The following is a 14,297-nucleotide window of genomic DNA, read 5'->3' as shown; positions in this document are numbered from 1 at the left end:
TGGGGGCAGGAGGCAGGGAGGGGAGTCCAGTGTGACTTTAAAGTTTCCGGCCTGAACCCCCTCAATAATAGAGTTGTCAGCTAAACATTAATTTGAACATAAAAGCAAGCGGTGATGGTGTTTTGAAGTACAAGTAACAGTTGACTTGGATGTCCCAATCACAGGCTAAGTCAGTGGACCGCAGGGCTCGCCAGACGGGCTAGCGGAAAAGGGAAGGAGTAGCGGCTGCAAGTCCAGGGAAGGAGGGGGAGGTGCAAGTTGAACACTTTGGGCCCAGGGAGTGAGGGATGAAAGGACAGAGCCACCGATCATGGCAGAGGGATCACATGAACTCAGGATAGCAGTTAACGCTGCAGGGAGAGAGGGAATGTGGCAAGGCAAGCTGGAAGGGATGGTCATGGAGACCAGTGACCGAAGTGACCGATGGGAGAAAGAAATCCCTCACTTAGAAAACTTGGACCTCCGGCATGAAGGACGGTAGGACAGTGGCGAGAAGAGGCATTTAAATGGATAAAAAACAGAAAAGGAAGAACCTGGTGGGGGCTGAAATAGGGGTGGCCTTGGGAGGGAAACAGGTAAGAACAGGAAACAGGTAAGAACAGGCAAAAACACCTGAAGTAAGGTAACAGGCTCAGAGATCCAAGAAGCCAGAGAGGGGCAACCACCTCGTCCAACTTCAAGAACAGCGTGTTCTCCGTGCTTTTCTACGTTCAACAAAAGCATTCACCCTGCTTAGCGATTAGCTCTGGTGTGGAGAGAAAGTACACTAGGGCAAGAGAGCGCTTCAATCCTCCCTGGCCACCGCGTACCACACATGAGAAATGGAAGTTGTGCCTTTAAAAATCCTAGTTTTAATTTCCCCCAGGTTCAAGCTGAGGAACAATTACTACGTGAAGCCAACCCCTGACACATGCCTTGTATTCAATGGGGGAAATGAGGTTAACTGTCCTATTTAAACTAGTTTCAAACCCATTATTTTCTAGATACCTCAGGGGAGTATTAGGCATTAATGCCTCACAACAGTCCTAAAGTGAATTTGGTGCAGGGAGGCAATAATAAATTCATAACTGGCACAACTATATATATATATATATTTACAAAGAAAGCAAACCACTGTCCCAAACTTGTTCATGAGTTTAAAACAACAACAACAAAAAAACCCTGCTCTGTTAGCTATTTTATTTTTCCTTTTCTTTTCTGACCTGAATTTCATTTTAAAATAAAAACTCACATATTATGTGTGCCTAGATTCCTAAGGAGCTCCAAGAGCCTGTCTCAACGTGCAGTTAGATAGCCCTGGGTTTGACTGGTCTGCATTCTGTCTCCAAAAGGCCTAGGTAACAGGCCCAAGAGACGGCAAAATGGAAGAAGAAAAGAGCCTTTCCCTCTTCTTGGGTCAAGAACTGGCCTAAGCAACACTTTGGAAGAGTGAGTTTACTCTTTGGGTGACCCTCTCTCATCTGTAAGGCCCCTGGCTCAAGGTGGCTCAGGGCTTTCCGGCCCCCTGAGCCGGATATGCAATATCCACTTTGGAATTCTGAGAGCTCCAATTTCCTAGGGCCACACTTAACTGAGGTATCTTTCTCTGCATCAAAACTCCCATTCATTTATTGCATCTATCCAGAGCTCCATGGAAAGGAAGGATCCAAATCTAACCATTATGTCCACCCCCATCACCACCAGAATGAATGAAAGGGGCCTTTGTTTATTCAAAGGCATTTGTAACTATGTGCTATTAAATTTAATTGCTTTGCTACTGCGACCACTCCATTTTTTCCTCACTCCAATCAAGTCTCAATCTTTCTGGTTTGCAACTTACCTCACTGGTTCTAAAAATTATTCGGTAGTTGTAGGGAGATCCATTTTCCTTCGTCTCTTCTGGCTTTTCCCTCCGAATGCTCACAGCCACTGGTCCAAGATTCTCATCGGCCCCAAAATAGTTCCAGTGTTCTTAGGTAAAATAAGACAAAACAAAATTAGAACATTTACATAACGCTTTAAAAATGTTATATTCTGTTTGATAGTAAGATCACTCGATAAAATGTCAATGCATTTAACAAATATTCTTCAATGAGTTACAGAAACAGAGACTTAGATACATAAGTTTGGTCTCAGTGAAAATAACACTGAATAGAGGTGGCCTATCGAGTTTTTTGTTTTTTTCACTACCTCTGCAACTTACTATTTAACTATAGTTTTTAAAAGAGATTTGCGGGGGCACCTGGGTGGCTCAGTCGGTTGAGCGTCCGACTTCAGCTCAGGTCACGATCCCACGTTCGTGAGTTCGAGCCCCGCGTCGGGCTCTGGGCTGATGGCTCGGAGCCTGGAGCCTGCTTCCAATTCTGTGTCTCCCTCTCTCTCTGACCCTCCCCCATTCATGCTCTGTCTCTCTCTGTCTCAAAAAAATAAACAAACATTAAAAAAAAATAAAAAAAAAAAAGATTTGCATTCTGTCCCTATATTCTACTGTTTAAAAAATTTTTATTATTATGTTTATTTATTTTGAGAGAGAGAGACAGAGTATGAGGCGGGGGGGGGGGTGTGTTGGGGGAGCAAGAGAGGGAGACACAGAATCTGAAGCAAGGATCCAGGCTCCGAGCTGTCAGCACAGAGCATGACGCGGGGCTCGAACCCCTTGAGTGTGAGATCATGATCTGAGTGGAAGCTGGACGCTCAACCGACTGAGCCACCCAGGCGCCCCATACTCTACCATTTAAATGGGCTGCATTATGTGGGCTTCCTCCCATAAGGGAAGGTTTGTGCCAATGCTCCTTAGTTTTGTTAAAACAACAGCAACAACAAAACCCTAAATCTGTTGAGAACAGAGTTTGAGGATTGAGGAATTTCCCCCAGATTAACAAAGACTTCCCAGAACTGAAGAGAGGAGAAAGGTCTGTGAGTCACCGAGTTGCACTCTGCTCCCAGCAAGAGTAGGGTCTACAAGGACAGAGCTTCTAAGTACGCCCAGGAGGCGGAAGTCTAGCATGGGGCTCTTGCACCTTACCAGTGGTTCCCATGCAGTGGGCACTAAAGGCGACCTATGGAGCCATGAACCTGGAGGGCATGTGAGGGCTGGGATAACAGGTCCCTCCTAGAGAGGCAGTGTGGCCAGGTGACTGACATGATGATTCAGGGCTCTCCCCCAAACGGGCTGCACTGCTCAAGACTCCAAAGGACTGGTGTTGAATGTACCTTCCTCTTGACCAGATGGAAAGTCAGGATCAAAATTAAATTACAGAAAAAAACTTCTTTAAATGATATTCACTGTACACTAAGTATATACTTCTTTAAAAAAAATAAAACTTGTCGATACATGAGATGGTTCACAGATGAGGAAGTCCACAAAACACAGAAATATATGAAAAACTAAAGTGGATGACTTATTCTTCACAGCACTTTACGTGGTCCTATTTCATTTACATGTGACACAGGCACTAAATGACTCAGACATGACACGGTCAATTTTCCTCATACAAAATGCATGCGTTTGAAAATATGTGTCATTCCCATGCAAAATATAAAAGTATTTGAAAAGCCATGAGAATAAGAAGAAATAATAGCATAACATATCTAATCATATAGATTTAAAATTTGGGTAATGAAGGTACTCTGCAAGTACTGAAGAGTGGTCGTAAAAGATACAATCATATAGTGAGTGAGGGCTCTCCAAGAACGTCATCATACTCCCTGGAAATTCAAAATAAGAAAACACAATGGGAATACGGGCAATGAACCGCTCACACACGGATAACCAAAACACAACCCAATGGAGGTCACAAAATTCACTACAAACATTTCTGTATACCCTCAAAGCTCTGCACGTGTGAATCACACTCAGGGGCTGTTTACTCTTACGTCGCATACAATTTCAATAAGCTTGGTTGTCTGGTCTTCAAGCTCACTGCTTTGTCTCAGAGGTGTGATCATTCCAGAGGTTGACAAAGTCCAGAGTGTAGGGCTGTTACGGACTTGCATACGGACGGCAATGTGATACAACAACTGACAACAAGGAAGAAAACGGAAAGGCAGGAGACAGAAACCGCATGAAAGAGCAGACAAGAACTTAAAGGAAAACAAGACAGCAGTCTGGGGCCGTCTACTGAAGGAGCAAAGATCTCAACACACTGAAAAAGCTTCAGAGGAGGCGCCTGAGTGGCTCAGTTGGTTAAGCGTCCAACTCTTGGTTTCAGCTCATGGTTCATGAGTTCAAGCCCCGCATCAGGCTCTGCGCTGGGATTCTCTCTCTCCCTCTCTCTCTCTGCCCCTCCCTTGCTCACTCTCTCTCTCTCTCAAAATAAATAGATATTTAAAACATATAAAAAAGAAACTAAACCCTGCATAAAACTCAATGTTTAAAAAGCAGAAAAGAAATTAAAGGTCATGTAAAGTTTTGTGTGTCATCATTAAATTCTGATCATATTTTTCTGCAATTTTTCACAGCTGTTAAATAAGTACATTTATGAGTTGGGAAATGTTCCGGAGATAAGTATAAGTCATTTCTAATATTTCATTCAGACTCTATCTTCAAACAAACCCATCTCTGGTTTGATAACTCTAGGCAGACTTTGTAAACTTTCGTGTGTGTCGGTGCAGAAACTTTTTTTCCTTTTTCCTTGAAAAAGAGCTCCAAGCAAGTGTTTCCATTTGTTCCTCCATTTCAGTTTCATGGGATAGATGGGAATTCTGGTCTAGTTCCCTGAGTTAAGTTCACTGCTATCACGGTCAGATTCTGCTTGTCCAAAATGTGTTTCCACTTGAGTAAGACTTACTCTCAGAATAAGAGCCTTGTTTTTTGTGCACACTGTCTGTTTCCTCTGCTCCCAGGGATTACAGAGGTATAGAAAAACACCCTTTCTACACGAACATACCTTTATTCAGTTCAAAATCCAAATGTACTGTGTACTCTCTGGCAGTGGACTTTGGTTGAGTATGTCACCTTAAATTGAATTTCTGAGTCCTTAAACTTTGATCTTAAGACAAATGACTCTGATTTTTTTTCTTTAAACCAAAATACCAGGGGCGCCTGGGTGGCTCAGTTGGTTGAGCATCCGACTCCAGCTCAGGTCATGATCTCACAGCCTGTGAGTTCAAGCCCCGCATCAGGCTCTGTGCTGATGGCTCAGAGCCTGGAGCCTGCTTCCGATTCTGTGTCTCCCTCTCTCTCTCCCCCTTCCCTGTTCATGCTCTGTCTCTCTCTGTGTCAAAAATAAATAAACCAAAATACCAGCCTTTTTAGAGGCATCCTATCTGGTCCTTCTGGCCAGTCTTGGCTCTACCTGTCCTTCAAGCTCAGTACCTTCGTCTTAGCACCTCAGGCTTTGGGCAGCACCTTTGGTACCTGCCCCTGGCTGTGCCATTATTTTTTCCTAGCAGCCCTCTACCTACACCCTTAGCTGGCAGACGTATTCATCAGTTCCACAGGGCTCTTCCAGCCAGATCCACAAATCAGCTTTGTGTTTTGTGAGGATGGAAGGGGAAAGAGAGAGAACAAGAGCGGGGGAGTTGCGGATGAGTGTTACAGAAAGGCCTGGAAGCGTGTGATGGGAGAACTCAGGACGATGAAGTCTGAGGGAGGAGAGGGGAAGGGGAGAGGAACTGGACAATCAAGTAGGGTAGATAAACCTACTGACAGATGAGTTGACATACACAAGGCAGTGACATTCTGGTGCCAGCATACTGGAGTGCCAAACCCAATACCGCACACATTCTGTTACAATGATATCATGTCGTGCACTGAGGTGCTCTGCCAAGCATTCTACCTAATATTCGTGTCCACCATGAAAATACAGATATTTCCTTATTTTCTACAGATGTGGCAGCTAGGATTTGGAGAGAATAAGTCACTGTCCAGCCACAAATAGCAAACAGCAAGCAGTGCCAGAATTCAAATATATGATCTTATATTGATTCCAAAGCTCATTTTTTTAGCCATTTGATATTAACATTATCTTCCCCAAAGTTCCTGATACTATATTATGAATTTTAAAAAGTCCAATACAATTTGATGCCTTAAGGGATGGACTAGCCAGATCATACATAAAGAAAGTTTTATTGAGCTCAAATTGCTTAAGTGGCCAGAGGAGCAATTTCTGCATTGTGTGCAAAAAAAAAAACCCCCAAAAACTAAAAACACCTGGGTTTTGGATTGGTTTCATATTCCCAGAACAGAAAAGATTTAGATTACTTAAAAGCATCTTAATCAGCAATCTCTGAAAATATATAAAATCAGATTTTTAAAAAATAAACAGGGTTTGTATAAAAACAAAAGCTTTATTCCTTGATGTGCCATAAGCAAGGCTTCACTGTGTTTAAAGGGAGAGATATTAACATTTTACTCATAGATGGTTGACTTCCCCCGTCTTCATTTTCCATATTTAACACCTAAACGAATATTTAGTCTGAAGTTCTTAGTTCTGGTTCCGGAGTTTTAACAAGGATGATACAGAAAGTGCCAATCAGGTAGTTTTGCTATCACTAGAATATTCCGCATAAATAACTGTATTTCTGGTTGATACATTCACAATAATAAATAAAAAATTCACAATCTTAGAAAGGGGAAATAGGAAACAATTCAAAGCTCCAGTAATTAGATCAAGTATAGTCACATCACCTGGTCATGAGCTGAGTGTAAAACAAGTGTATGGGGTGGGGGTGGGGGGGGGGGGGCCGGTATTTTAACTGTAAAGGAGGAAAGGAAAATACAATCAGAAGAGTTACAGGGTTTCAACCAGCACTTTCTGGACTGTTCCTGTGGTTTTCATACTTGCGGACTTTGTATTACAATTTCAGTTGTGCATTTCCCTAGGGAGATCAGCATACTCTGCACTGTGTAGAATTATGAACAAAAATACATTTTTGTTTTCTAGAAATAATTTGTAAACTTAAAATATTTCCTTAAAGTTGTCAACTTAGAAATTTAAATAGGGAAATTAGATGTGATAAACGCGAATCGAAGACATGGGAAGCAAACGAAACTTCGCTGCTATCTCCCACCTGACAAACTAGCAACAACATCTCTGAAGTGAAAACTGGTGCTTGGCCGAGCTGAGCTGTCACGTTCATACTCTGCTGGTGGCCCTGTGAATTGATTCCAGCCATTTTAGAAAGCATCTTAGCAATATACGCTGAAGTCACAAAAATGTTCATATTCTAACCTTAGTCACCCTAATTGACTACGCAGAAGGAAAAGCGAAAACCCTCCCATTTTCTCTAGAAAAGGCACCTTAAGGGGCGCCTGGGTGGCGCAGTCGGTTAAGCGTCCGACTTCAGCCAGGTCACAGTCTCGTGGTCCGTGAGTTCGAGCCCCGCGTCGGGCTCTGGGCTGATGGCTCAGAGCCTGGAGCCTGTTTCCAATTCTGTGTCTCCCTCTCTCTCTGCCCCTCCCCCGTTCATGCTCTGTCTCTCTCTGTCCCAAAAATAAATAAACGTTGAAAAAAAATTAAAAAAAAAAAAAAAAAGAAAAGAAAAGGCACCTTAAGTCCCTGCAGCAAGCAGGAGGCACTGAAGATAGTTGTGCTGAGCTGACAGACCTGGGCCTCCCTACATGTCAGCAAGTCAGAGAATGGAACCATTGACAACTGAAACTATTTCTCCATATTCAGTATTTTAAGCCACTGTTTGCTGAAACAGTCTACTGGGTGGGCTGCAAGTGTGCCACTGTTAGTGCAGTCGACCTGAACTTTGACCCTTGACACTTCTACTGGAGAATCTGGGTGCAACTTGGAAGCCTGCTCACTGGACCACATGCTTCTGCAGAGCGGCTCATCTCTGCCTCTTGGGTTTAAGTTGTTCAGATGTTTTGTTTTCGTGCAACTTATCCATCTTAATAAGACTAAAGACAGATCTAAAGTTAGGAGAATTTTAAAAAAAGAAGAAGAAAAACAACAGCAGCATATTCGGCTTTTAAAATGAGAGACATAGGCTTGGCAAAGTAGCGGTAACAAGAGGCCAACTTTTTGAAGAATGGCTCTTTCCGAGAAGCGCACCACTCAGAGATTCTCAGTCTCTGGTCCCCAAAGGGCTCATCCTAATTATAAAGGGCGGAGGTTCCATGAGAACTAAATAGCCCAGGACTTTGCATCATAATCAAAAGCAGGTCATAGTAATGGATGTGGACATTTACACAGGACTGGCCACATGCCAGAATTCTGTCCCAAAGCACTCCACTAAGCTTATAATTATTGTTGCATAAGAGTAATTGTGCACATTTACAAAGTACACAGTGCTCTGAAGTTCCAATTCTTTTTTTCACAGGTAGCTCTTAAAAAGTAGGGTGGTCTACTTGCCAAACTTGCCAAAATTAAGCACAAATGCGCTCAAAAGTGCATGTGACACTAAGCAGCCCATACTAGCCCCCTAACTTGCCAATAAAAGGTAGACTTTAATACAAAGTTATGTTGACATTAATAAACTGCAGCAAAATGATTAAAGGGGAAAAAAGCTCAAAGAAAACTCTATTTGAAACCAGAGGAAAATAAAGAGTAACAATCAAAATGGGGGGGGGGGTTATTGGTCACTATCTCTGAAAAACAGCCAGTAATTATATTTTTGAAAATTCAATCTCATTAGTGATGAAATTAAAATGTTTGGGGCCTGTAATAAATATTAAAAAATATATGCTATAAATATTCCAAGTAGGCAAGAAAATGTTCAACTACACAAGATTAAACATACTAGTCAGACCTTTCTGATCTAAGCTTTCTTTTAAAAATTTTTAACGTTTTATTTATTTTTGAGACAGAGAGAGACAGAGCATGAATGGGGGAGGGGCAGAGAGAGAGGGAGACACAGAATCGGAAACAGGCTCTAGGCTCTGAGCCGTCAGCCCAGAGCCCGACGCGGGGCTTGAACTCACGGACCACGAGATCATGACCTGAGTCAGAGTCGGATGCTCAACTGACTGAGCCACCCAAGCGCCCCTCTTTTAAAATTTTTTAAAATGTTCTATTTATTTTTGAGAGAGAGAGACAGAGAGGCAGAGTATGAGCGGGGGAGAGGCAGAGAGAGAGAGGGAGACACAGAATGTGAAGGAGGCTCCAGGCTCTGAGCTGTCAGCACAGAGTCCGACGCAGGGCTTGAACTCATGAACTGTGAGATCATGTCTGAGCTGAACTCGAACGCTTAACCGACTGAGCCACCCAGGTGCCCCTCTGAGCTCAGCTTTCTTAAGAGCAATTCGGCAATAAAAACCAAGGTCCCCGCAAAGGCCACAGCATTTGATTTACAGATGTCTACCTTATGGAAATAACTGGGTATTGTGGGGGGAAGTTACATAACAAGATCATTTATATTTGGCCAGAGGTTTCTAATCTTATCTATAGATAGAAATCAGGGGGCCCATGAACTTAAATGAAAAAAAAAAATTTTTATTTTCACCAGCTGTTAAATGAAATGTAGCATTTCTGTCCATTATAAATGCAGGCAACATACTACAGTAATATTAGTTGTACATGTGACTTTGACATCAAAAAAACTCCCGATATTTTCATATCACATTATAGTTGTTGCAGGCATATCAAAATATCAGTTATGCTCATCACTACTTTGAAAATTATCAGACCCGATACTAGATCTTTTTAATAATGCATAAGAAACACATTTATTGCTATGTTACAAAATTTTAAACACTATTGTATTTTACCATTTTTAACATTTAAATTTTAAATAAACATTTTGTATTTAAACACTTTGTATTTTTATCTTATATATTTAAAAACATTCTTTAAAAAAATTTTTTAATGTTTATTTATATTTGGGGGGGGGAGGGGCAGAGAGTGAGGGAGAAACAGAATCCCAAGCAGGCTCCAGGCTCTGAGCTGTCAGCACAAGGCCGGACACAGGACTCAAACTCACGAGCCATGAGATCATGACCTGAGCCAAAGTCACACGTTTAACCTGCTGAGCTGCCCCTAAAAGCATTATTCTAATTTGAGTAAAACAAACATTATTCCAAGAATCCATAGGTTTTGCCAAACTGCCAAATAGGTCAATGGTGGGGGGTGGGCGGGAGAGACACTTAGGAACATCTGATGTCAACAATATGTATAATGAAAAACCAGGGGCACCTGGGCTGCTCGGTTAAGTGTCTGACTCTTGATTTTGGCTCAGGTCATGATCTCATGTTTTGTGAGCTGGAGCCCCATGTGGGGGCTTTGTGCTGGGGGTGGAGGCTGCTTTAGATTCTCTCTCTCTCTTTCTCTTTCTCCTTCTGACCTTCTCCCTCACTCATGCCCTCTCTCTCTCTCTCAATAAAAAAAAAAAAAAATTAAAAAACTGGAAAACTGAAATTTGCAATAGGTGGAAAACTTTAAATAAATGATGGCACAGCCAATTGCAGAACGATGAAGAAATATATAAACTGTATTTAATGATTCTACCTTACTGAAAACATGAATAGGAATGTATTAAAAAGATGAGACAAAATCACTAGCAATCCTGTAAGATTAATTTTCTAATTTTCTATAGTTACTAATTTTTTTATGACGAATATATATATAACTTTTATGATGGGAAGATTTTTTTAAAGTATAAAAATATGTATTTGGTTTGCAAATGGCCAATGGGTGTTAAAAAAAACTTTAAAGTTAAAGGGTGCATACTAGTGTAATTCTTTACTTTTCATGTTAACACTAATTCAAATGCCAACTCAGAAAAAAATATAGCATTCAAAGGAGAGAAATTAACAATGAAACACCTGTGTATAACTACACTTTTTTATATTTAAAACATCCTTTGTCCCTCCTTACCAGGGATATTGTTGCAAGGCATCTTCCTACATAAAAATGCTTTTGAAGATCTGGAATAACGTCCCTCAGAGACAGCAACAAATGCAGTCAAGGGAGAAGTCACCACTGCTCAGCAGGTCAGAGACAATGCAGTGTGTCTCAAAAAAATGGCACAGCCCACACACATGCTGTCTACCAGGTAACAGATGTGGCTTCTGCTGATGCTTCTCTACCATCAAATGCTTCTAAGTTGACTCCAATGCACTTAGAGATCTCTCTCTGCCCTAAAGTTCAGATGAATGGCCACTATGTACAGAGGAGCGGCTCCATCAGAAAGCTGAGGAAAGGAACTGATACAACAGAGCAAGTATTTCTGGAGCACCTGATTTTGGAGCTCAGGATGAAGGGCTCACTGGGTGTCTACAGTTATAATGAGGTACGCATTGGAAAACAGGCGACAGGCTTTTATTTTGTGTTATCAAGTTGTCCTGAAATAACAGAGCTAAAGATCCCTTCCTTCCTTGAGACAGCAGAGTATAGCAGTTCTTTGGAATATGGAAATCTGTAAGCATGGTGGTGGTTTTGCTGCACTTGGACGCAGCAAGTTGGGTAAGCATTAGATTTCATGCGGATGGTTCCTATGGTAGCTTCCAGTAACTGACTTCACCTGAGGTTTTTGGTTTTTTACTTTCATCGTCGTTACTTTATACTTAGAGAAGTTGCAAAAACAGTACAGGGAGTTTCCATATATCCATGACCCAGCCTCCTCCAATTCTACATACGGTACATCTGGTATCATTACCAGAACCAGGAAATTAACATTGGTACAATCCCATTAACTAAAGATTTTATTCAAATTTCACCAGTTTTTCCACTATGCCCTTTTTTTGTTCTGTCCCGAAATCCCATTCAGGATCCCATATCGTACTTAGTTATTTCTCCACAGTCCCCTGTAGTCTGTCGCAGTTCCTCAGTGTTTACCAGTCTTTCATGACCTTGACACCTTTGAAAAGTACTTACCAATCAACTGGGTTTGTCTGGTGGTTTCACGTGATTGGACTGAAGTTATGTACTTTGGGCAAGAGAACCACAGAAATGATGTAACCTCAGCGCACCACCACTTCATGTGGTTCATGATAATGGACTTGGATTCACTCCATTAAGATGGCACCTGCCAGACAGTACAAGTATCTTTGGGATACACTTTGAGATTATGCCAATCCTTCTCCCCAACTGTCACCCACTGATTTTGGCATCTATCAGTTGCGTCTACTACAGTTTACATTAGTAAAGTTCAGTCTCCATACCGGTGTGTTGGGCCTGTGGGGATCACCTGGTGGTCCTGGTTAATTTCCACTAAACCACCATGACCACACACAGACTTGTTTGTGGTCTCATTTCCTGAAAAGAGCGGAAAAGGAACTGCAACATATTAACCGGCGTCTGCAGTAGAACACAAGGTCATGCGCACAGAGGGCCCTCACAGCCTCTCCCTGAAGCTATAAATACAGGATACACTCGACTCAATAAATCTTAGACTTCACATCCGCACCAAACATGGTTCAACTGTGGAACGTTTACTGAGCTTCCCTAATCTGGGGACTTTGCCTTCAAGGAGTGCTTAGGCTGGTTAGGAACCAGAGCATTGTAGAAACAAGGGCACAGGGTGACTTGGGGCAGTGGTGGGGAGCAGGGGGCAACTCAAGCATCACAAACCCATGACAGGCAGGAGCCTGCCAGGCGGTTGAGAGAGGAAGAGAACACGACACGCATTGCGCCAGGGTGGAGGAGGAAAGGCAGCTCCATGCAGAAACGGAGCACGATACAGTTGGCCCAGCTCTGGCACCCACGGTTCCTATCCTGCACCATGGTCACCGCCCTCTCACGCTACAGGGACATTTGCACGTTAGGAGGTCTCACTGCCGTTCCAGTGCCAGCCCTCAGTCCTCCCTGTCCACGTCCAGGGAAGCCTGCTGGGGAAAGGGACGCACCGCACTGTGGGGAGGCCTGCCATCCACACCGGTCCTCCCAGGACTCTGACCACCAGACGACTAAGCAAAACCAGGAAGAGCACGACAGAGAAAAATGAGAAACACAGAACAAACATTTCTCAGGAGAAGAAATTTCTAATGGACGGCAATGGAGAGAGGTGAGGTATATAAAAGTAAGGATGAGCAATTATGAAAAATAACTGCAAAAAAACAAAATTAGTGGGATCCTGGGGATTAAAAATACAACTGGCTGAAATAAAATGGCAGGCCTAGATGACAGAATGCAGACAGGTGTATACCAATCCCCTCTCTGGGAGATAAAATTGATAAATATAGAACAAAATGAAAAAGAAACTGAAATTACAAAAGAAAGACATGGCGGATAAATTCAGAGTTTCCACCATCCATCTAAATGGGACTCCAGGCAAGTGGAACAAAGAAATTGTAGATTTTCAAAAAATATTTGTTGAAATTGGGGGGAAAAATAATGCTTGATGGTTTCTTGTTTGTCTCAAGGTCACCAAGGGCAGACTGTAAACACCATGAAGACAGGTACATGCACTTTTGTTCTCTGCCGGGCACTGTAGCTGGCACACACTAGAGGCATAATCAATACCATTACTGAATCAAAGAATAAAGATACAAATGTGTACTTGTTTTTCAAGTAGGCTCTACTCCCAACCCCTAGATCAAGGGTCACACACTATACCAACTGAGCCAGCCAGGTGCCCCATGTGTACCTGTTGATTTTTACAACTACTTTAAAAATATGAAGAACATTCCTATTAATACTAACTAGGATAATGAATTTGTGTGTGTGTAAGAAAAAACATAGAAGATTACAAGCCAAATTACTGGAACTAGGAGAGGGATTACTTTCTCCACTTCTAGATTACTGATTTTTACCATAAGCATGCGTATCCTTTATGTGACTTATTCATTGTCGGTCTCCTTCACCAGAATGTAAGTTCCATGAAGGTGGTCTGTTTTGCTTACCACTCCAGTGCCCAAAGCCTTGCCAAGCATCATGTAGGCACTCATGTGTATATAGCAGCCACAGATGAGCGGCACTTTCCCTTCCGGAAAGGGCTTGCAACCAAATGAGCCGCAAGAAATACAATTACAGCTGAAAGGCTCTGGCTGTAGCATCTTTGAATCTTCACAGTTTTCCAGCCCAGCCACTCTCTTTCTGGGCAGCCCCCATCCACAAACTGGGCATGCTGGGGGTAAGAGGGCCTGGCCAGTATTGCCCAACACAGGACCTCCTCTAAAGCTTATTCTTCACTCCACTGCATTGACCATGACTTCGCTAGATCTGCATTGTGGTCTGAGGCTCCCCTTGTTCAATTCTGCTCTTTTTTTCCTGTCAGGGGGTCACATCTGCATCTTGGAGGACTCAACTTACCCAGTATATTCATTACAGGATTAGATTTACAATACGATGTAAATTTACGCTGTTGCCAGGTTAGATTGTATCTGGCAAAGGCAAGAGGTTGGATTCTGAGTAGGGCAGACTAGACAGAGATGGAGAGACTGAGACACCTCTGCTAGAACCTGGGCGAGAGGCAATGAGGGTGTACAG

At 42.5% G+C, this 14,297-nt stretch overlaps 1 protein-coding gene across 18 annotated transcripts in view; it reads right to left on the bottom strand.

Moving 5' to 3' along the window:
• SIPA1L1 (signal induced proliferation associated 1 like 1) overlaps positions 1–14,297 on the bottom strand; it is a 370,694-nt gene that overhangs the window by 108,792 nt on the left and 247,605 nt on the right. For all 18 annotated transcript variants that reach the window (XM_045060144.1, XM_045060148.1, XM_045060146.1 and 15 more), the window contains one exon: positions 1,820–1,950. In XM_045060144.1, the coding sequence (XP_044916079.1) occupies positions 1,820–1,950 (131 nt within the window). The remainder of the gene's footprint in view (positions 1–1,819; positions 1,951–14,297) is intronic.

Source organism: Felis catus, chromosome B3, assembly GCF_018350175.1.
Source record: "Felis catus isolate Fca126 chromosome B3, F.catus_Fca126_mat1.0, whole genome shotgun sequence".
Classification (NCBI taxonomy): domain Eukaryota; kingdom Metazoa; phylum Chordata; class Mammalia; order Carnivora; family Felidae; genus Felis; species Felis catus.
Note: the sequence above shows the minus strand (reverse complement) of the source record. Positions and strands in the feature narration are given on the sequence as shown.